Source organism: Moschus berezovskii, chromosome 1 (genome assembly GCF_049115385.1).
Source record: "Moschus berezovskii isolate FMDL1 chromosome 1, NW_MosBer_1.0, whole genome shotgun sequence".
Taxonomy (NCBI): domain Eukaryota; kingdom Metazoa; phylum Chordata; class Mammalia; order Artiodactyla; family Moschidae; genus Moschus; species Moschus berezovskii.
The window spans coordinates 23,623,092-23,645,287 of NC_142460.1; the positions used below are offsets into that span (position 1 = coordinate 23,623,092).

General features: G+C 38.1%; 2 protein-coding genes across 2 annotated transcripts in view; both read left to right on the plus strand.

The window, feature by feature from the left end:
- Positions 1–15,269, plus strand: part of LOC148778694 (keratin-associated protein 19-3-like) — a 60,933-nt gene extending 45,664 nt beyond the window's left edge. Inside the window, exon 2 of the mRNA XM_088836175.1 lies at positions 14,746–15,269. Within this exon, the coding sequence (XP_088692301.1) occupies positions 14,833–15,054 (222 nt within the window). The 5' untranslated portion in view covers positions 14,746–14,832 and the 3' untranslated portion in view covers positions 15,055–15,269. The remainder of the gene's footprint in view (positions 1–14,745) is intronic.
- Positions 8,890–9,069, plus strand: LOC148778697 (keratin-associated protein 19-7-like). The gene has a single exon (XM_088836133.1). It carries the CDS (start codon positions 8,890–8,892, stop codon positions 9,067–9,069), a length of 180 nt encoding a protein of 59 aa, XP_088692259.1.
- Positions 15,270–22,196: the final 6,927 nt, after the last annotated feature.

Here is a 22,196-nt window from a genome sequence, read left to right on the forward strand (position 1 = left end):
AGGGCCAACAGGTTAGAGCCTTGTAGTAGAGAAATTTACCAAGGTAACCCTGAACTCGACACAGGTAATTGGCCACAGACTCAACAACTGGATTGATTTCTAAAACTAGCATAGGATCAGGCCTATGATAGAAAAGCATTTGAATTCTATGCAAATGTCTAAGAAGTTAAGGAAACATTATAAATGGTCATACGAATCAGGCCCAGCATCTTGGGCAAGCTACCTCCCTCTGAGGTCGTCGTCTTCTCATCCTGGTGTAGGGCAGTTTCTCCTCTGTTTGAGCATCATTTTAAGGTGAGATCAGGTCAGCTGTCTTCCCTATAAACCATCCAGTGCAGGGGCCTTTGGAAGTGGGAATTAGTCTCAGAGTTAATTTCCCTTCAGTTTCCTTGTGCATGAGCCAGTTAAGAGTATCTGAATAAAGAGACCTTCCATCCAAGTTGGATACAGTCCCTTATATTATGTCTTTTTCCAGTCCTGGTTGCAGGTCATGAGGTGAATGATCTTCATCCAAAGATGGATTACTGAAATAAGCTTCAGAAACAAATTTAGTGTGTTCTTTAAGAATTCAATTAAATTTTACATTAGTATCGCATAACAGCAAAGGACTATCCAAGAAATGAGTCTTACTAGATGCAAACCTCCACGAATAAACTGGGATTTAACCTTTATTGAAACATCTTTTTCCCCTAAAATTACCCTCATTTTTATCAAATATAATCAAATTAAGACTAGTTTGCTTGCAAAATAGGCCTGCTCTCACTAATTTTTGCCTGATGATATAACCATAATTGATCATAGGCTTTTTATTTTGCTGAGACATTTATAGAGTCTCAGACTAAACTTTTAAAATAAAACAGGGCTGGGAAACTCACACCAAGGCTTATCACAGATTTCACCTAACAAATCTAGGTGAATTCTTCCCTTTTTTAGGTCTCAAAAATTCTTTGAGATTTTTGTACCTGTTAGTGAGATAACCTTCCTAATTCATTTGATAAACTTAATGAAAATCTAAGAGTTTCCAATTTCTGGAGGAGTCAGATAGAAAGAAAATATAATTGTTTTGTTTCTAACGTATAATCTTACCAAATTATTCTCATAATTAGTTTGAGAGGAAGATTTTCCCTATTCCACGAAAACACAAGATTCAAAGCCATAATTTTTCAGATAGAAACCATAAAAGTTATAAGCATATTCACTGGTTCATTCAGTCCTTTTGTTAACTTTTGTGAAGTCATCAGGTTTTCCATTAGAAAACCAGGACATATCAGAATGTTAAGAACTCCATATAATTTCTAGGATATCTGTATTAGTAATTTTACCATACATTATAACATGAGTGGATTACTCATTTGATAATCTTTTTCATGTAATTTAACCAACCAAATAAACATAATTAGTTTAATATCTCTCTTTGGGATGTTGCAGGGGCTTAAAAAAATCAATTAAAAGGGTTTAGAACATTTGGTCAGATTGAGTCAGTGTTGATGGGTGTATAATTTAGCTTGTTGATATATCACAATGGGTGTACATACCAAGGTCTAGTGAAAGTCAAATCTTGGACCTAGTTGGCTCTAACCAGTTTTCCTATGGCTGTGTCATTCTTAACAAAATCCATTTATCTAACTAATTGTAATCTAATTTTAGAAAATCTAATCATGCATAATTCTTCTTAGTATTTTTTCATACCTTTTATTCTTTTTCTGAAGAAACACTTCCTACTTTCCGTTAGCAACCAAGAACTAACTTTTATATTAGCATTTTATGGATTGTTGAGCATAAATACCAGTGACAATGTCTAAAACCCTTGCTTTCTTAGAACATTTTAGGACGGCACCAAACATTATTCATTTATAGTCCCAAATCTCTTTATTTTTTTTTGTAAATGGAAATTAGTGTTTAGTAGGAAATGTTTCAAAATCTTATTTTATTTGGAAATGACCTAACTATTCAATAGACTTCCAACACTTATTTTAGCACAACCCTTTGAAATTCAAGTTACCTAAGTCTGGAGAGACTATTTTAGACAGACATTTCTAAAGCATAGTTATTCTTAATAGAGTTTATCTAAAAGTTCATATATCATTTACATATTTTTAGAAGTTTCTTCATTTGAGGTAATTTCCTTGTTTACAGACTTGTAACAGATATGATTACATTTGACTTATATTAAACCTAGGTACAATGAAAATATTCTACTTAATGTTAATTACTCTAAGACATGTCTATATTAGATAGGTCAACAAACAAACATTAATATCAGGTATTTAAAATTGAATAATTCCCAGGTCACATGAACCTGGCATTTATTGTTTAATTTAGAGTTATTTGATTTGTAAGCACTCTCCGGGAGTTGGTGATGGACAGGGAGGCACAGACAAAGGAAATCAAGTTCTAACAAAATGGCGGCAGGTCTAAACCAAATGGTGACCAGACAAAGCAAAATGGCCATCAAAAATCACAATACAGAACACAGAGTTAAAATACACACATAGACCTGGCAGTCCTTATCAGACACTCCCTTAAATACAAGTATACAGTCTCTCAGGAAACCTCTTCAGTTCAGTTCAGTTCAGTTCAGTCGCTCAGTCGTGTCCGACTCTTTGTGACCCCGTGAATCACAGCACGCCAGGCCTCCCTGTCCATCACCAACTCCCGGAGTTCACTCAAACTCACATCCATCGAGTCAGTGATGCCATCCAGCCATCTCATCCTCTGTCGTCCCCTTCTCCTCCCACCCCCAATCCTTCCCAGCATCAGAGTCTTTTCCAGTGTGTCAACTCGTCGCATGAGGTGACCAAAGTACTGGAGTTTCAGCTTTAGCATCAGTCCTTCCAACGAACACCCAGGATTGATCTCCTTTAGAATGGACTGGTTGGATCTCCTTGCAGTCCAAGGGACTCTTATAAAGACACAAAACTTCAGATCCAAGTATTAACAGTGTGAATGAAAATATCCCAGATCTTCAAAGATTTCAAAGAGAGGAAAGGAAACCAGGCTGAAAGAAGAAGGGGGAGGAGGAGCGAGAGGGGGGCAAACAGGGTGGCCTTACAGACGTCTCCTGCCACCTGCAGATAACCAGGCATTATGGGACTTTACCTTGGGCCTCCGGAGAAGGGAGGGCTGGAACTCAGCCCAACCAGAAATCAGACCAGAACAGAACCAGAATTCGAGTTCTCTGCCAAAACGAGGTGATCAATCTCCAATCCTCAGGTCAGGTTGAGGCCCTTCGACCAGATTCCTGCATCCAGGACCGGGGAACTAGAAAAAAGGGGAAGGATAGGAAGGGTTAAGGAGAGGAAAGAGAGAGGGAAGGGGAGGGAGGTCAATAAAGTCCCTTGTTCCTTACCCAGTCAGGGCATTCTGGCCAGTTGTCTGTGTCAGGAGAGACCAGGGTCAAAAGGGTCCCAGTTGCGGTCTGGTCCTTTGGTGGGCAAGCTGGCCCCTGAGTATCCTGAGTGGTCAGGATGTCAGTTGCAGCAAAGAGTCCCCACCAGAGTCGCCATTTGTTGCAGGAAGGGGGACCCCTTCCAGGGCCTGAAACTAGGCTCTTGTCTAACACTTGAAAATGAATTGTCTGAGGAGACACATGTGCTGACAAAGCAAGAGATTTTATTGGGAAAGGGCACCCGGGTGGAGAGCAGTAAGGTAAGAGAACCCAGGAGAACTGCTCTGCACCTGGTTTTATGGTGATGGGATTAGTTTCCTGGTTGTCTTTAGCCAATCATTCTGACTCAGAGTCCTTCCTGGTGGGGCAAGTGGTGCTGCATCTCGTTCAGCCAAGATGGTTGCCAGTGAGAAGGATTCTGGGAGGTGGTCGGACATGTGGTGTCTCCTTTTGACTTTTCCTGAACTCTTCCGGTTGGGGGTGACTTACTAGTTCTGAGTTCCTTACCAGGACCTCGTGGTGTAAAACAGCTCATGAAATGGTGTCTATGGTGCCTGGCCAAGGTGGGCGGTTTCAGTCAGTGTGCTTTCCCTAAGGGCATAGACTTGGGTTACTGTGATATTGAACGGTTTGCCTTGGAAACGAATAGAGATTATTCTGTCATTTTTGAGATTGCACCCAAGTACAGCGTTTTGGACTCTTTTGTTACTATGAGGCTATTCCATTTCTTCTAAGGGGTTCTTGCCCCTAGTAATAGATATAATGGCCATCTGAATTAAATTCGTCCATTCTGGTCCATTTTAGGTCACTGATTTCTAAAACGTCAATGTGTACTCTTGCCATCTCCTCTTGACCACTTCCAATTTACCATGATTTTTAATTATATATTTACATATTATTATTTTCTTTGAAATTACACAAATAAATCATGCCACATATCATTTTTGAGCATTTTAAAAATTTTGTAAAATCTATTGGATTTTAACTTATGTGACCATAGCTATTTTCACTGGAAATAACATAAATTAGGCTCCATCACAATCAACCTAGTATATACTGAATCAATTCATGGGATTCTTAACTTTGTTAGATTATTTGTCATCCTTTGACTTCAAAATGACTCATTGATGAAAATATAATTTTTGCCAATTATTTTCTTTTTCAGAATAAAAATAAAAATTAAAGCTTGATAAAGGAGAAAACAGGATTTGACACTAAGATTAATTAGTCCTTTGAGTTAAATATTCCTTTAAAACCTGAAAGTCAATTCAGTCCATAAGTCACCTTAAAGAATTATCAAAAGTTTTGCCACATAAAATTTACTTTTTCATTAATTCATCAAATATTTTTGGTTGGGAAACAATAAACAAATCAAGTTAGGAAAATGCATTATCAAAAATGTTATAAAAACAATAACTCAAAAGATTTTCGTGAGGAGTTTCCTGGTTTATTAGAGGTTAAGATTTTGAACTTTTACTGCCATGGCCAGATTTAATCCCTGGTTGCAAAACTGGTAACCCAGAAGCCACAGAGCAGGCCAAATATATATATATATTTACACCCTCTTGTTCACGGAAACATCATTTTTACAAGAGCCAGATATGGCATCAACCTAAGAGAAAATGGAAAAACAAATGGATAAAGAAACTGTGTTTTATATATATAAAGTGAAACATTCAGTTCAGTTCAGTTAAGTTCAGTCGCTCAGTCGTGTCCAACTCTCCGCGACCCCATGAATCACAGCACGCCAGGCCTCCCTGTCCATCACCAACTCCCGGAGTACACTCAAACTAATGTCCACAGAGTCGGTGATGACATCCAGCCATCTCATTCTCTGTCGTCCCCTTCTCCTCCCGCCCCCAACCTTTCCCAGCATCAGAGTCTTTTCCAGTGAGTCAACTCATCGCATGAGGTGGCCAAAGTATTGGAGTTTCAGCTTTAGCATCAGTCCCTCCAATGAACACCCAGGATTGATCTCCTTTAGAATGGACTGGTTGGATCTCCTTGCAGTCCAAGGGACTCTCAAGAGTCTTCTCCAACACCACAGTTCAAAAGCATCGATTCTTCGGCGATCAGCTTTCTTCACAGTCCAACTCTCACATCCATACATGACCAAGGGAAAAACCATTGCCTTGACTAGACAGACCTTGGTTGGCAAAGTAATGTCTCTGCTTTTTAATATACTGTCAAGGTTGGTCATAACTTTCCTTCCAAGGAGCAAGCGTCTTTTAATTTCATGGCTGCAATCAGCATCTGCAGTGATTTTGGAGCCCAAAAAAATAAAGTCTGACACTGTTTCCACTGTTTTGCCATCTATTTCCCATGAAGTGATGGGACCAGGTGCCATGATCTTTGTTTTCTGAATGTTGAACTTCAAGCCAACCTTTTCACTCTCCTCTTTCACTTTCATCAAAAGGCTTTTGAGTTCCTCTTCACTTTCTGCCATAAGGGTAGTGTCATCTGCATATCTGAGGTTATTGATATTTCTCCCGGCAATCTTGATTCCAGCTTTTGCTTCTTCCAGCCCAGCGTTCCTCATGATGTACTCTGCATATAAGTTAAATAAGCAAGGTGACAATATACAGCCTTGACGTACACCTTTTCCTATTTGGAACCACTCTGTTGTTCCATGTACAGTTCTAACTGTTGCTTCCTGACCTGCATACAAGTTTCTCAAGAGGCAGGTCAGGTGGTCTGGGATTCCCATCTCTTTCAGAATGTTCCACAGTTTATTGTGATCGACACAGTCAAAGGCTTTGGCATAGTCAATGAAGCAGAAATAGATGTTTTTCTGGAACTCTCTTGCTTTCTCCATGATCCAGCGGATGTTGGCAATTTGATCTCTGGTGCCTCTGCCTTTTCTAAAACCTGCTTGAACATCTGGAAGTTCACGGTTCACATATTGCTGAAGCCTGCCTTGGAGAATTTTGAGCATGACTTTACTAGCGTGTGAGATGAGTGCAAGTGTGGTAGTTTGAGCATTCTTTGGCATTGCCTTTCTTTGGGATTGGAATGAAGACTGACCTTTTCCAGTCCTGTGGCCACTGCTGAGTTTTCCAAATCTGCTGGCATATTGAGTGCAGCACTTTCACAGCATCATCTTTCAAGACTTGAAATAGCTCAACTGGAATTCCATCACCTCCACTAGCTTTGTTCGTAGTGATGCTTTCTAAGGCCCACTTGACATCACATTCCAAGATGTCTGGCTCTAGGTCAGTGAAACATTACATAGTCATAAAAAGAAATCTTTCTACTTATAGCAACATAGATAGACTTTGACGGCATTACACGAAGTGAAATAGGTAAGTCAAAGAAAGACAAATATCGTATGATTTCACTTATGTGTGGAATTAAAAAACAAAAGCAAAAACAAAAATCTGAGCTCATAGATACAGAGAACACGTTGTTGGTTGGCAGAGGCAGGAGTGAAGGGTGGGCAAAATAGGTGAAAGTGGTCAGAAGTTACAAACTTTCAGTTATAAAATAGATTGTCAGGGGGATACTATTGTACATTTGAAAGTTATTAAGACAGCGAGTCTTAATAGTTTTTAACACAAGAAAAAATTTAACTCCTGTGTGGTGATGAATTTAACTAGATTTATTATGGTGATCTCTTTACAGTGTATGTAAATACTGAATCATTCAATTCAGTTCAGTTCAGTCACTCAGTCGTGTCCGACTCTGTGACCCCATGAATCACAGCACGCCAGGCCTCCCTATCCATCACCAGCTCCCAGAGTTCACTCAAACTCATGTCCATGGAGTCGGTGATGCCATCCAGCCATCTCATTCTCTGTCGTCCCCTTCTCCTCCTGCCCCCAATCCCTCCCAGCATCAGACTCTTTTCCAGTGAGTCAACTCGTCGCTTGAGGTGGCCAAGGTATTGGAGTTTCAGCTTTAGCATCAGTCCTTCCAATGAACACCCAGGATCGATCTCCTTTAGAATGGACTGGTTGGATCTCCTTGCAAGGGTTACATTGTACATTTGAAACGAATACAATATGTCATTTATATCTCAATAAAAATGCTATTTATAAGCCTCAAGACAAAGCCACAGTAACAAAAGAACAAAAGCCTCAGTAATAATTTAAATCGTGGAAAGTGATATGTTGTTAAAGACCCAAGTCCAAGATATAATTAGATCCAGAGGAGCTTAAACGTGGGTTAAGTTTGCTGTCTTCACAGTGAGCCAAGGAACAGCAGAAGACTGGCCAACTGCTTCCTGTACCTTTCTCCTGTCTCAGTCATTTCATCACTGAACATTCATTTTTGGAGATTTTCAAGACATCAGGATTTTAAAATAACCTGTTAAAAATGCTGTATAATTGTAAGACAATATAATTTTCCTTTAAGGTTAAACTTTAATGAGTAGGTAATGTATTATGAAAAAAAAATATATTTGCCTACTACCTGAGAGACAATAAGGGACTGAGACAAACAAAATTGCTAAAGAAAATTTAAGATAAAAAATATTATGATAAAATTAGACACATGAGTAGAAGGATAAAATACTGATTGGAACGAGTGGATAAGAACAAAAGACCTAGCTGATGCTAGCATGCCTGGGAATGAATGCTGAGTGAGATTTCAAGAGTGGTTTCCCAGAAGAATGATACACAGATCATGAAGAAGAGAAGAGAAGAAAGATAGTGACTGTAAAACATAGAGCCAGGATCATCTGCACTTTTAGACCATATTTTGGGTGTTGTCCATTCTGAAAAAGAGGATTATCGTATGAGGCAATATTTTATAATGGTTTTCAACTGGTTATGAAAGTGAGTATTTTCCCTTGGAAAGCTCCTTTCCACTCCTGAGATAAATTTTACGATATTTATAACCAAAAGGGTGGTTTGTACACCATATGTAAAATCAAAATAGCTTTCTTGTGTGTGTATGCATATATATTATATATTATGTATATTATATGTATATATATATATACACGTGCAAATGGGAAATAAATTTACATTTATTTGAAAAAGTTTACATATTTAAAATTTTAAATTTAGATCATTGTATTTAAATCTAGGTGGAATTAATACATGAGAACCCAAAGAGTGAATCCAAAGAGTGCTATGAAAATGAGAAATGAGAAAAAATTTTATGAGAAAACACCATCATAGATGAATGATGCAATATGCTTAGTAATGAAGAATTCTATTCCTGAAATTTTTACTTTGTGACTGTGCCGACACAAATTTGTGACTTTGACGGCAATTTTTTTTCCTCTAATTTAAAAAGAATGTAATGATTTCAAGCACATTTTAGCCAGGCAGTTATGCAATCTCAAGCAATTTAATGAGTGTGTGCCTCTCCTTATGTCAACAAACTGATTAACAATTTACCTCTGGTAAATGCATAATTTGAAGTGATACAAAGGAATGGCCACGTGTTTTACCACGTGTTGAGTCCAGGGTATATAAGCATCCCTCTGAACGAGCTGGCATCCACACTCAGGACCTGGTCTTGAACAGCAAACCGGACTCACCACCCCTGACACCATGTGCCATTGCAGCAACTTCTACGGAGGCCTGGGCTACGGCTATGGAGGCTTTGGAGGCCTGGGCTTTGGCCGTGGCTGCGGAGGCTACGGGTATGGCTCTGGTTTCGGAAGCTTTGGCTCTGGCTGTTGTCACCGTCCACTGTTCTTCAGAAGATGTGGTTTCTCCAGCTTCTACTAAACTGTGGCTCGAGTAACCCAACACCTGCTACCATGAGTGGATTTGACATAACGTTATTCAGTCGATGGATTTAATTACCCTAGGACTGCATACACTCAAACCTTAAGAATTTCAGAAAATTAATTATTTATTTATTAGTTATATGCTTCTCTGTCTCATGTTTGCTGGAATCTGTTAGCTTGCACCCTAACAAATGACTGATATTGACGACCAATAAATTATCTAATTGGAAATGCAAAGTATGGCTCTTTGGTTTTCACTTAATTCAATATGTGTATATACCTGTATGTAATTTTTCTATTTGTCAATTATAAATGTAAGGATTATCTTCTTTAATATTTTTATAAAACAAGTCATGTTAGATGTACATATTTATAGTTGGTAGTCATCTATATTATTAAAACTGTAGTCAGAGCATACCTGCATTTCACAAATCTTAAAATCCAAATTTCTAAATTTTTAGGAAAAATAAGCTGGTTTTCTGTGAATCTATTAATTATAATGTGGTTATAATGTCGTCCTATATTCATAATCTTTTGTTTTCATCTAGTGTTACGCATGGAAGATAAGACTGAGTAAAATGATCTAAAAGTCATTAAGAAACTGGATAGTAAAAATATGAACTTTGGCCACTCAACTCACTCATCTCACTTATCCTCTTAAATCATCTGCATCATCATTACTACACTGAAGTGTTTGTAATTCTGTAAGAACTCAGTGGAGAAAACAGTGATGCTGGGAAAGATGAGGGCAGGAGGAGAACGTGGAAGCAGAGAGTAAGGTGACTGGATGGCATCACCAGCGCAATGGATATGAGTCTGAGGAAACTCTGGGAGATAGAGAAGGACAGGGAAGCCTGGCCTACTTCAGTTCATGGGGTCACAAAGAGACAGACATGATTCAGTGAGACTGAACAACAATGAAAACAAAAGCACTAAATGCGCAGAAGTATTATCAAGGAGCAAAAAATCTACAACTGATCAAAATTTCCATCTGATAAGTTTTTAAAAAATCATATAAAGAGGAATGTAAATAAAACATGACTCTTTCAAAAACAATCATTTCTTTGCAATATAAGAAATGGGGAATAGTTAAAATTCCAGATTTTCTTAATTGTTTTCCTAAAACTTAATGATATCTTCAGAAAATGATATAAAGCAAATAATATTTTGTATAAATTGGGCAAATATAATTTTAAAAAGGGCTCTCTGAGTGGCTCAGTGGTAACAAATTACTTGCCAAGGCACGGGATGTGGGTTAGATGCTTGGAACAGGAATATCCCCTAGAGGTGGGCAACTCACTCCAATATTCTTTTTGGGAAAATCCCATGGAGAGATGAGCCTGGCGGATTATGGCCCATGGAGTCACAAAGAGTCAGATATGACTGAAGCAACTGAATATGCACCCAAGCAATCAGGTAATAGTTCCTAGTATATGGACAAGCCCTACTGTTGTTCAGTCCCTCAGTCACGTCTGACTCTTTGTGACCCCATGGACTGCAGCACACCAGGTGTCCCTGTCCTTCACCCTTTACCAGAGCTTGCTCAAACTCATGTCCATTGAGTCAGTGATGCCATTCAACCCTCTTGTTCTCTGTTGTCCCCTTCTCCTCCTGCCTTCAATCTTTCCCAGCATCAGGGTCTTTTCTAATGAGTTAGCTCTTCTCATCAGTTGGCCAAACTACTGGAGCTTCAGTCCTTCTAAAGAATATTCAGGATTGATTTCCTTTACAATTCACTGGTTTGATCTCCTTGCAGTCCAGGGGACTCTCAAGAGTCTTATCCAACACCACAGTTTGAAAACGTGAATTCTTTGTTGCTCAGCTTTCTTTATTGTCTAACTCTCACATTCATATATGACTACTGGAAAAACCATAGCTTTGACTACATGGACATTTGCTGGCAAAGTAATGTCTATACTTTTTAATATGTTGTCTAGGTTTATCATAGCTTTTTTTCTAAGGAGCAAGCATCTTTTAATTTCAAGGCTGTGGTCACGATCTGTAGTGATTTTGGAGCCCAAGAAAATAAAGTCTGTCAGTGTTTCCATTGTTTCCCCATCTATTTGCCATGAAGTGACTGGACCAGATGCCATGATCTTAGTTTTCTAAATGCTGAGTTTTAAGCCAACATTTTCACTCTCCTCTTCCACTTTTATCAGCAGGCTCTTCAGTTCTTCTTCGCTTTCTGCTCTAAGAGTTGTGTCATCTGCATATCTGAGGTTATTGATATTTCTCCTGACAATCTTGATTCCAACTTGTGCTTCATTCAACCCAGCATTTTCCATGATGTACTCTGCATGGAAGTTAAATAAACAGGATGACAACATACAGCCTTGATGTACTCCTTCCCCAATTTGGAACCAGTCTGTTCCGTTTCTGGTTCTAACTATGGACATGCCATATAGGGCTAAAAATTAAAACTGCCATCAACGTCATTAGAAGTATTGTGAATGATACTTCTGGTCAAATATATTATCATATTTTATTGCATCCTACTTCATGATTCGATTCATTTTTTCTAAAAAACACATTTTGAATTAGTGGTAGAAGTGCCTTTTGTTGTTGTTGTTTAGTTGCTAATTCAGGCTCCCCCATCCATGTCTGACACTTTTGTGAATCCATGAAATGTAGCCCGCCAGGCTCCTCTTTCCGTGGGATTTTCCAGGCAAGAATACTAGAGTGGGTTACAATTTCCTTTTTTAGGGGATCTTCCTGACTCAGGGATTGAATCCATGTCTCCTGCAATAGCAGGTGGATTCTTTACCGCTGAGCCACCACAAGTGCCCTTTGCTTCCAAATAAAAGCTATAATTTGGCCAATGGAAGAATATGTCTTCATGATTTAGAATGGCAAAACAGGATCTGAGCTTCACAATCAACTCCTTGCCTTCTTGTAGACAGTTTCCAAAAAGACTAACAAAGAATTGCCCGAGTCTTTGAGTCCATTGAATTACCCAAACAAAAAACAAAAACAAAGCAAACAAAAAGCCAAGAAAATTCTCAAAAGAAATTTGCATTTCTCTGTTTTCATGTTAATTAATATCCAAAAGATATTGCCATTGTTCCTTTATTTAACCCACAATTAAATCAATAAAAAAAAATTACCTGGTTGGTATATTTCACAGATTTGTTTTCTAATTTTTTATCTTAATTATATATCTACATATTATTATCTTCTTTGAAAATGCACAAGTAAATCATGGCATATTTCATTATTCAACTTTTTAAAAAGTTTTAAGTTCTACTGGGTTTTATCTCATGTGAGCATAGCTATTTTCATTTAAATAAGAACAAAAATTAGCCCTCATCACACTCAATATGGACATCCCTTGTGGCTCAGCTGGTAAAGAATCTACCTGCAATGCAAGAGACCTGGGTTCGAACCCTGAGTTGTAAAGATCCCCTGGAGAAGGGGAAGACTACCCATTCCGGTATTCTGGCCTGGAGAATTCCACGGACTCTGAAGTCTATAGGGTAGCAAAGAGTCGGACACGACTGAGCGACGTTCACACTTCACACTCAATATAGTCCATTTACTTAATCATTCATGGGATTAAACTTGTTAGATTTGTCATCATTTGACTTCAAAATAACTCATTGAGAAAAGTATCATTTTTTCCAAGTATTTTTTAGAATAAAAAATAAAGATAGAATAAAATTTGATAAAGGAGAAAACAGGATTTAGCAGTAGGATTAATCATTACTTTGAGTTAAATATTCCATTAAGACCGAAAGTCATTTGAGTCAATAATTCATCTTAGAGAATCATTACAAGCTGTGAATGCAGAATTTATTATTATATTAATTTAACAAGGTTTTTAGTTTGGAAAGAAACAGAAAACAAATCCAGTTAGGAAAATGTATCATCAAAAATGTTATTGAAATGTAATTGAAACACTAACTCAAAAAGATATTTGTGCAGAGTTCTCTTTATCCTAGTGGTTAGGATTCTGGAGTTTCACTACCATGGCCCAGGTTCAATTCCCAGTCATAGAACAGAGATCCCACAAACCATGTGGCAAGGCAAAAAGAGAAAAAAAAAAGGAAAAAAAAAACAGTATGGTTAAAAATACCATACTGAATATTTGAAAGTTATTAAGGGAGTATATCTTAACAGTTTTTATCACAGGAAAAATTTGCAGCTGTGTGGTGACGGATTTAACTAGATTTATTATGGTAATCATTTGCAACATATACAAATATTGAATCATTATGTTGTACACCTGAAACTAATATAATAATGTATGTCAACTACATCTCAATAAAAATGTCACTTATAAATCTCAAGACAAATCAAAACAAAGCAACAGTAACAAAATAAAATCCTCAGTAACATGGTTAAGTCATAGAAAGCGAACATGTTAAAGACCCAAGATCAAGATATGGTCACATTCAGAGGAGCTTGTATGGGGGTTGGGTTTACCATCTTCACAGAGTGAACCAAGAAACAGCAGAAGACTGGCCAATTACTTCATATACCTGTTCCTATCTCAGGCATTCCATCACTGTACCTTCATTTCTGGAGTTATTCAAGGCATCAGGATTTTAAGAAGCTCTGTTAAAAGTGTTGTATATATATCTTCAACTGTTTTAAGTGTACAAAAAATTTTTTTAACAATGTTGCATTGGTTTTTGCCATAATTTTTAAAAGCATATAAAATTTGGAAATCTAATCTTAATGAACAAGGAATACTTTATGAAAAATTATTTGCTGATTACCTGACAGAAAATAAGGGGATGGGATGCACAGAATAGGTAAAGAAAATTTAAAAGTAGAAATTTATGATAAAACTAGAGACAAATAAAAGCATAAAATAATGACTGGAAAAAATAGATAAGAATAAAAATTCTAGATGGCACAAGCATGTGATGGGAATCAGTGTAGAATGATATTTAGAGTAGTTGAATAAGAGAGTAATATATGGATTATGAAAATAAGTAGAGATGAGAAAGGCTAAGTATAAAGCATAGAGGCAAAATCATCAGCATTTTAAGATATTTGAGTATTATGCATTTTGGAAAAGTGGATAGTGATATTAAGAGAATATTTTTTCATGGTTTTCAAACTGTTCATGAAACTGCTCCAAATTAGTTCCCTTGGATAGTCCCTCAGTTCCGAAAATACATTTATGTTGATAAATCAAAAGGAAGCTATGTAAGCTGTTACATAAAATCAAAATAGTTTTCTTGTATGTGTGTATCTATATTATATACAGATATTATGTATAATCTGTCTCTATATATACACAAATGGAAAATAAATTTGATATTATTTTAAAGAATTTTATAAATTTAAAATTTTTAATTTTGATCATTGTATTTAAATCTAGGTGGAATTAATACACAACAAAACAAAGAATGATAGGAAAATGAGGAAATGTTCAATGCAAAAACACCATCAAATAAGAATGATGCAATATGCTTAGTAATGAAGAATTCTATTCTATTCAGGAAATTTTTACTCTGTGACTTTGAAGACATTTTCTTCTCTCATTAAAAAAGAATGTGATGAGTTCAAGAACATTTTAACCAGGCAGTTATGCAATCTCAAACAAGTTAATGAGTGTGTGCCTCTCCTTGTGTGAGCAAACGGATTAACAATTTGCCTTAGGTAAATGCATAATTTGAAATGATACAAAGGAATGGCCACATATATTACCTTGTGTTGTGTCCAGGGTATATAAGCATCCCTCCGCACGAGCTGACATCCACACTCAGGACCTGGTCTTGAACAGCAAACCGGACTCACCGCCCCTGACACCATGTGCCACTGCAGCAACTTCTACGGAGGCCTGGGCTACGGCTACGGAGGCTTTGGCGGCCTGGGCTTCGGCCGTGGCTGCGGATGCGGCAGCTTCCGCAGGCTGGGCTTTGGCCATGGCTTTGGAGGCTACGGGTGTGGCTCTGGTTTCAGAAGCTTTGGCTCTGGCTGCTGTCACCGTCCACTGTTCTTTAGAAGATGTGGTTTCTCCAGCTTCTACTAAACTCTGGCTCGAGTAACCCACCATCTGCTACCATGAGTGGATTTGATATAACATTATTCAGTCGATGAAGTGAGATTACCCTAGGCATATATAGCATGAAAAACTTAAGAATTTCAGAGAATTTATTATTTAGAAGCATGTCTGTTTCACGTCTCCTGGCATTTGTCAGCTTGAGCACTAACAGATGACTTATGTTGATGACCAATAAATGATCTAACTGGAAATAAAAAATATGGTTCCTTGTGGTTCATTTAACTCAGCTACGTGTACATACCTATATGAAATTTTGCTATTAGTCAATTAGAAATATAAGGATTATCTCCGTTAATTTTTTATGAAAATAAATCATCTTAGAATACCTATTTATAATTGGTAGTCATCCATATTATTAAAATACATTAAAACATATATGAAATAATATATCCATATTATTACACATTTCTTTCTCACAAAAGAAACATATATTTCTCAGCTTCCAAAGATAATTGATATCCAAAGGATATTAATATTGTTCCATTATTTAACCCAGAATGAAATAAATGAAAAAAAACCTGGTTCAAATATTTCAAGCATTGTTTCAAAATTTTTTGTTCTAATTATATACTTAAATAGTATTTTCTCTAAAAATACAAGAACAAATCATGCCATATCTCTTTATTCAGTTTTCAAAAGTTTGTAAAATCTATTGAATTTTTATCTCATATGAACATAGCTATATTCATTGGAAATAAGAACAAAATTAGCCCTCATTACACTTAATCTAGCAGACTACTTAATCATACATGGAATGATTCTTAAACTTGTTAGATTTATTTGTCATTATTTGACTTCAAAATTACTCCTTGAGAAAACTATAGTTTTTGGCATTGATTTTTTTTCCTAAAATATAATAAAAATAAAATAAATTTGATAAAGGGGAAAACAATAATAAGATTAATTAGTACTTTGAGTTAAATATTCCTTCAAATCCCAAAGGCCATTTGAATGAATAATTTATCTTAGGGGATCATTACAAGTTGTAGCATGCACAATTTATTATTTTATTAATTTAACAAATATTTTTATTTGGAATGATAGTAAACAAAAACAGGTAAAAGTATTATCAAAAATGTTCTTGAAACACTAACTCAAGACAAATTTGAGGGAGTTCCCTGGTGATCTACTGGTTAGGATTCTAGAGTTTCACGGCCACGGACCAGGTTCAATTCCTGGTCAGAGAACTGAGATCCCACAAGCCAAATTTGTTGTTGTGGTTCATTTGCTCAGTTCTGTCTGACTCTGTGACCCCATGCACTGCAGCATGCCAGGCTTCCCTGTCCATCACCATCTCCCAGAGTTAGCTCAAACTCATGTCCGTCGAGTTGGTGATGCCATCCAAACACCACATCCTCTGTGCTAATCTTCTCCTCCTACCTTCAAACTTTCCCTGATCAGATTTTTTTTCTAATAAGTCAGCTCTTCTCATCAGGTGACCAAAGTATTAGAGCTTCAGCTTCAGCATCAGTCTGTCCAGTAAAAATTCAACACTGATTTCCTTGAAGATTGAATGGTTTGATCTTCTTGCTGTCCAATGGTCTCTCAAGAGTCTTCTCTAGCACCACAGTTCAAAAGCATCAATTCTTTAATGCTCAGCCTTCATTATGGTCCAACACTCACATCTATACATGACTACTAGAAAAACTGTAGCTTTGACTAGATGGACCTTTGGTGGCAAAGTAATATCTGTACTTTATCACATGCTGTCTAGATTTATCTTGGGCTTCCCTGATCACTCAGATGGTAAAGAATCCGACTGCAGTGTGGGACAACTGGGTTCAATCCCTGGGTTGGGAAGATCCCCTGGAGAAGGGCATGGCAACCCCTCCAGTATTCTTGCCTGGACAATCCCATGGACAGAGGAACCCGGGATCCATGGGGTCGCAAAGAGTTGGACATGACTGAGCAACTAAGCACATCACGGCAACAGGTTTGTCATCGCTTTTCTTCCAAGGAGCAAGCATCTTTTAATTTCATGGCTGCAGTCACTATCTGCAGTGATTTTTGGAGCCCAAGAAAATAAAGTCTCACTGTTTCCATTGTTTCCCCATCTATATGCCATGAAGTGATGGGACCGGATGCTGTGATCTTCATTTTGTGAATGATGAGTTTTAAGTCAGCTTTTTCACTCTCATCTTTCACCTTCATCCAGAGGTTCTTTGGTTCCTCTTTGGTTTCTGCCATAAGTGTGTTGTCATCTGCATATCTGAGGTAATTGATATTTCTCCCAGCAATCTTGATTCCAGCTGTGCTCATTTCCTAATTTTGAACCAGTCCATTGTTCTATGACAAGTTCTAACTCTTGCTTCTTGACCTTTAGACAGGTTTTGCAGGAGGCAGGCAAGGTGGTCTGGTATCCCCTGCTCTTTAAGAATTTTCTACAGCTTGCTATGAGCCATATGGCAGGGCTAAAAGAAAGAAAGAAAGAAAAAAGGAAAAACATTTGCACCCCCATGTTCATTGCAACATTATTTACAATAGCCCAGGTGTGGAATCAACGTAAGAGACAATTGATGGAACAATGGACAAAGAAAATGTGTGAAATATTATTCAACCCTAAAAATAAAGGAATGTTCCTGCTTGCAGCAACATAGAAGGCCTTTCTAGACATTATGTTAAGTGAAATGAGGCAAATATTGTATGATCTCACTTATACACTGAATTAAAAAAATAAAAATCTGAATTCATGGATGTAATAGATTGGTGGCTGCCAGAGACAGGGGCTGAGGGTTGGGCAAAATGGGTGAAAATGGTCAGAAGTTATAAACTTTCAGTTATAAAATAAATATCATAGGGATATAATGTACAATGTAGGGAATATTGTTAAAAACACCATACTTTACACTTGAAAGTTATTAAGGGAGTGATGTTAGTAGTTTTATCACAGGAAGAAATTTAACTGTGTGGTGATAGATTTAACTAGACTTATTATGATGATCATTTTTCAATATATACAAATACTGAATCACTATGTTTTATAGTGAAACTAATATAATATTTCATATATGTATTTCATATATATATGAAACTGATATAATAATATAATAATAATAGCCTATCAGGCTCCTCTGTCCATGGAATTCTCCAGGCAAGAATACTGGAGTGGGGTGCCATTTCCTTCTCCAGGGGATCTTCCCAAGCCAGTGATCAAACCCAGGTCTCCCGCATTGCAGGCGGATGCTTTACCATCTGAGCCACCAGGGAAGCACCATATATTATATATTATTTCATATATATATGAAACTAATATAATTATTTCATATATATATGTTATATATATGAAACTAATATAATAATATATGTAGATTATATCTCAACAGAAATATTATTTATAAACCTTGAGACAAATCAAAACAAAGCAACAGTAGCAAAACAAAACAAAACAAATCCTCAATAACATGTTTAAGCCATGGAAAGTGAACATGTTCTTACAGACATGAGTCCAAGATATGGTCATGTTCAAAGGAACTTGAATATGGGCTGGGTTTACCATCTTCATGGCTGACTTTATTTTTTGGGGCTCTAAAATCACTGCAGACGGTGATTGCAGCCATGAAATTAAAAGACGCTTACTCCTTGGAAGGAAAGTTATGACCAACCTAGACAGCATATTAAAAAACAGAGACATTACTTTGTCAACAAAGGTCCGTCTGGTCAAGGCTCTGTTTTTTCCAGTGGTCATGTATGGATGTGAGAGTTGGACTATAAATAAAGCTGAGCACAGAAGAATTGATGCTCTTGAACTGTGGTGTTGGAGAAGATTCTTGAGAGTCCCTTGGACTGCAGGGACATCTAACCAGTCCATCCTGAAGGAAATCAGTCCTGGGTGTTCATTGGAAGGACTGATGTTGAAGCTGAAACTCAAATATTTTGATGAGAAGAATTGACTCATTTTAAAAGACCCTGATGTTGGCAAAGATAGAGGGCTGGAGGAGACGGGGATGACAGAGAATGAGATGGTTGGATGGCATCACCGACTCAATGGACGTGAGTTTGGGTAAACTCCGGGAGTTGGTGATGGACAGGGAGACCTGGTGTGCTGCCGTTCATGGGGTCACAAAGAGTTGGACATGACTGAGTGACTGAACTGAACTTACCATCTTCATGGAGTGAACCAAGAAATAGCAGATGACTAACCATACTTCATATATCTATCCTTGTCTCAGTAATTTCATCACTGCATATTCAGTTCTGGAAATATTAAAGGCATTGGGATTTTAAGAAGCTCTGTTTAAAATATTATATATTTTTTCTATCTTTTATTTAATTAAAAAATACAGTGTGTTGGTTTCTTCATAATTTTTAAAGCATATAAATCTTTTTTCTTTTAATCTAAAACCTTAATGAAGAAGTAATATATTATGAAAAAATATTTGCTAATTACCTGACAGGGGCTGGGACACACAGAATAATGGAAACTTAAAAGCAAAAATATTATGATAGAACTAGAGACCCAAATAGAGGGATAAAGTATTAATTGGAAAAATAGATAAGAACAAACAATTTAGATCAACAAAGCATGTAGTGGGAATTAGTGCAGAATGAGATTTAAAGAGAGGTTGTATAAGAGAGCAATATATGGATTATGAAGAAGAGTAGAGAAGAGAAGAGAAATGGCAACTGTAAAGTATAGAATCAAGATTATCTGCGTTTTGTTCTTCCCTCTTTGGTCTGAGATTTATTAACCTTTTGGACTGTGAGTCAAGTATAATTCTCAGCGTGCTTTGCTGTTCATAAAGACCTCACCTCCTTCATTTCTATTTGCCCCAGTGACGTCCAGCACGGGCCCCTTTTCACTCAGGGCCTCCATGCTCCCCTGCACAGTTTCCCAGTTGGTTTCTTCATCTCATATGTCCACAGCTTCTGGCCTTCAAGCTGTCTCATCTGAAAGATGGATTCCACTTCTCTCACAACTTCTGTCAGAATTGACAGTTGAAAAACAAACAAACAAAGAAAACAAAAGCAAACTGAAATTGAAATTAGTGTCTGCCCTCATAGACCTGAATCCCAACCCATCAATCAGTCCACAGGCTCTTTCTCATGTAAGGATTATTATTACTATTTTTTTTTTCCAAACCCTTGTCTCCAGGGCTGAGATTCAATAGATGTCAGTGAGGGAAGTATTAGTTGCTCTGTCCTATCCAACTCTGTGATTCCATGGACTGTAGCCTGCCAGGCTCCTCTGCCCATGGAATTCTCTAGGTGAGAATACTGGAATGGATTGCCATGCCCTTCTCCAGAGGATCATCCTGACCCATGGATCAAACCAGGGTCTCCTGCAATGCAGGCAGATACTTTACCATCTGGGCCACCAGAGACACCAAGGAGATCAAACCAGTCAATTGTAAAGGAAATCGATCCTGAATATTCACTGGAAGGACTGATGCTAAAACTCAAACTCCAATACTTTGGCCACCTGATGCTCAGAGCCTACTCACTGGAAAAGACCCTGATGTCGGGAAAGATTGACGGCAACAGGGGAAGGGGATGGCAGAGGATGAGATGGTTGGATGGCTTCATCGACTCCATGGACATGAGTTTCAGAAAACTCTGGGAGAAGGCGAAGGACAGGGAAGTCTGGTGTGCTGCTGTTCATGGGGTCGCAAAGAAATGGACACGACTGAGAGACCAAACAAGAACAACAGTGAGGGAGCTGCTCTGCTAAGTCATAAACCCCAACCCAGAAATAGGTCGTCTACAAATGGTTGAGCACCTGGTGGCGCGTGATGGGTGAGGGCGAGGCAGCTTTTCCACTCTGCCTTGTGTCTCAGGATGAAGGGCTTTCCACACCATGTCCTAGTCTCCACTCAAGAAGAGCTGGGCCATGCCACAGAGGCCAGATGGTAGGGACAGTGGGGGATTGGCTATCTGAGGCCACCCAAGGCTCCTGCAGCACTGCCGTATCCTTCTGCCTGGTAGAATTCCTATTATTATTTATTACTTTCGCCTACTCCACCGGAATACAAAACTGCTGTGTCCACACATTACCAAAACCTATAAGACCCCTAATTTTCTTTTCAGTCATTCACTCAATAAACCCATACCAAGGATTTTTTCCAGGTCCAGTATTTTTTTTAATGATTATCTATTTATGTATTTATTTGCTTAAAGTTTTTGGTTGCAGTGGGTCTTCACTGCTGCATGTGGATTTTTCTAGTTGCTGCAAGCAGGGTCTACTCTTCATTGCAGTGCACAGGCTTCTCATTGCAGTGGATTCTTGTTGCAGTTCCCAGGCTCTAGGTACCACAAGCTTCGGTAATTGCAGTGATTGGACTCATGAGTTGCTACTCACAGGGCTTAGTTGCTCTGTGGCATGTGGAATCTTCCCATACCAGGGATTTAACTGGTGTGCCTTGTGTTGCAAGGCAGAGTGTTAACCACTGGATCACCACACCCAAAGTTTTTATGAGAATTACAAATAGTCCCTTTCTCTTCTTTGAGCGTCCACTGTCACAAGGGTACAAGGTACTCAAATTTTTCAGATTTTCACAGACCACAGACTTATTCACCAGAGTCTTGGAAACCAATCAGGCACTCAGAAGGAAATCCACTGAACTCTGGTGTATTTCTGTCCCTGAAGGTTTCAGTTCTTTGCCTGGTCTTAGCCTTCTGTCACTTCTGTGGAGCTACTGCACCTGCTGGGTTGAGGCTGATGATCAGTTCTTTTCACAGAGTCTCCTGTGAAGTCTGTTTTCCTGTCTTAATTTCTCATGTCTGCGCCCAGTTCGGCTGGGGCTCCACTGGTTCTCCTCGGAACCCTGCTAGCTCCTCAGGAAGAGGGACTCCATGGTAGTGCCATTGCACTGATAGATGCTGAACATTTGGATTTCATGGCCACATTCTCCACTTGCTTCCAAATTGTGAAACTAGGAACGTTAGGCAGAATGGTAGCTTAAAAGTTGGGTCAGGAGCTGGCTCTCACTGCCCACATGTTAGGACTTGCAGCTGTCACTATTTGTGATCAGGGTTATCTGTTACGGGATGTTGATGCTCTGGGTATTGCTGATTCTCACACAGAATCAGAGTGAGTGGTGGTGGGTCAATCTTTCCCAAGTAGTGGACAAGTATGGTCTGTAAAATTTTCAATATCTATTTTATGGTGAATA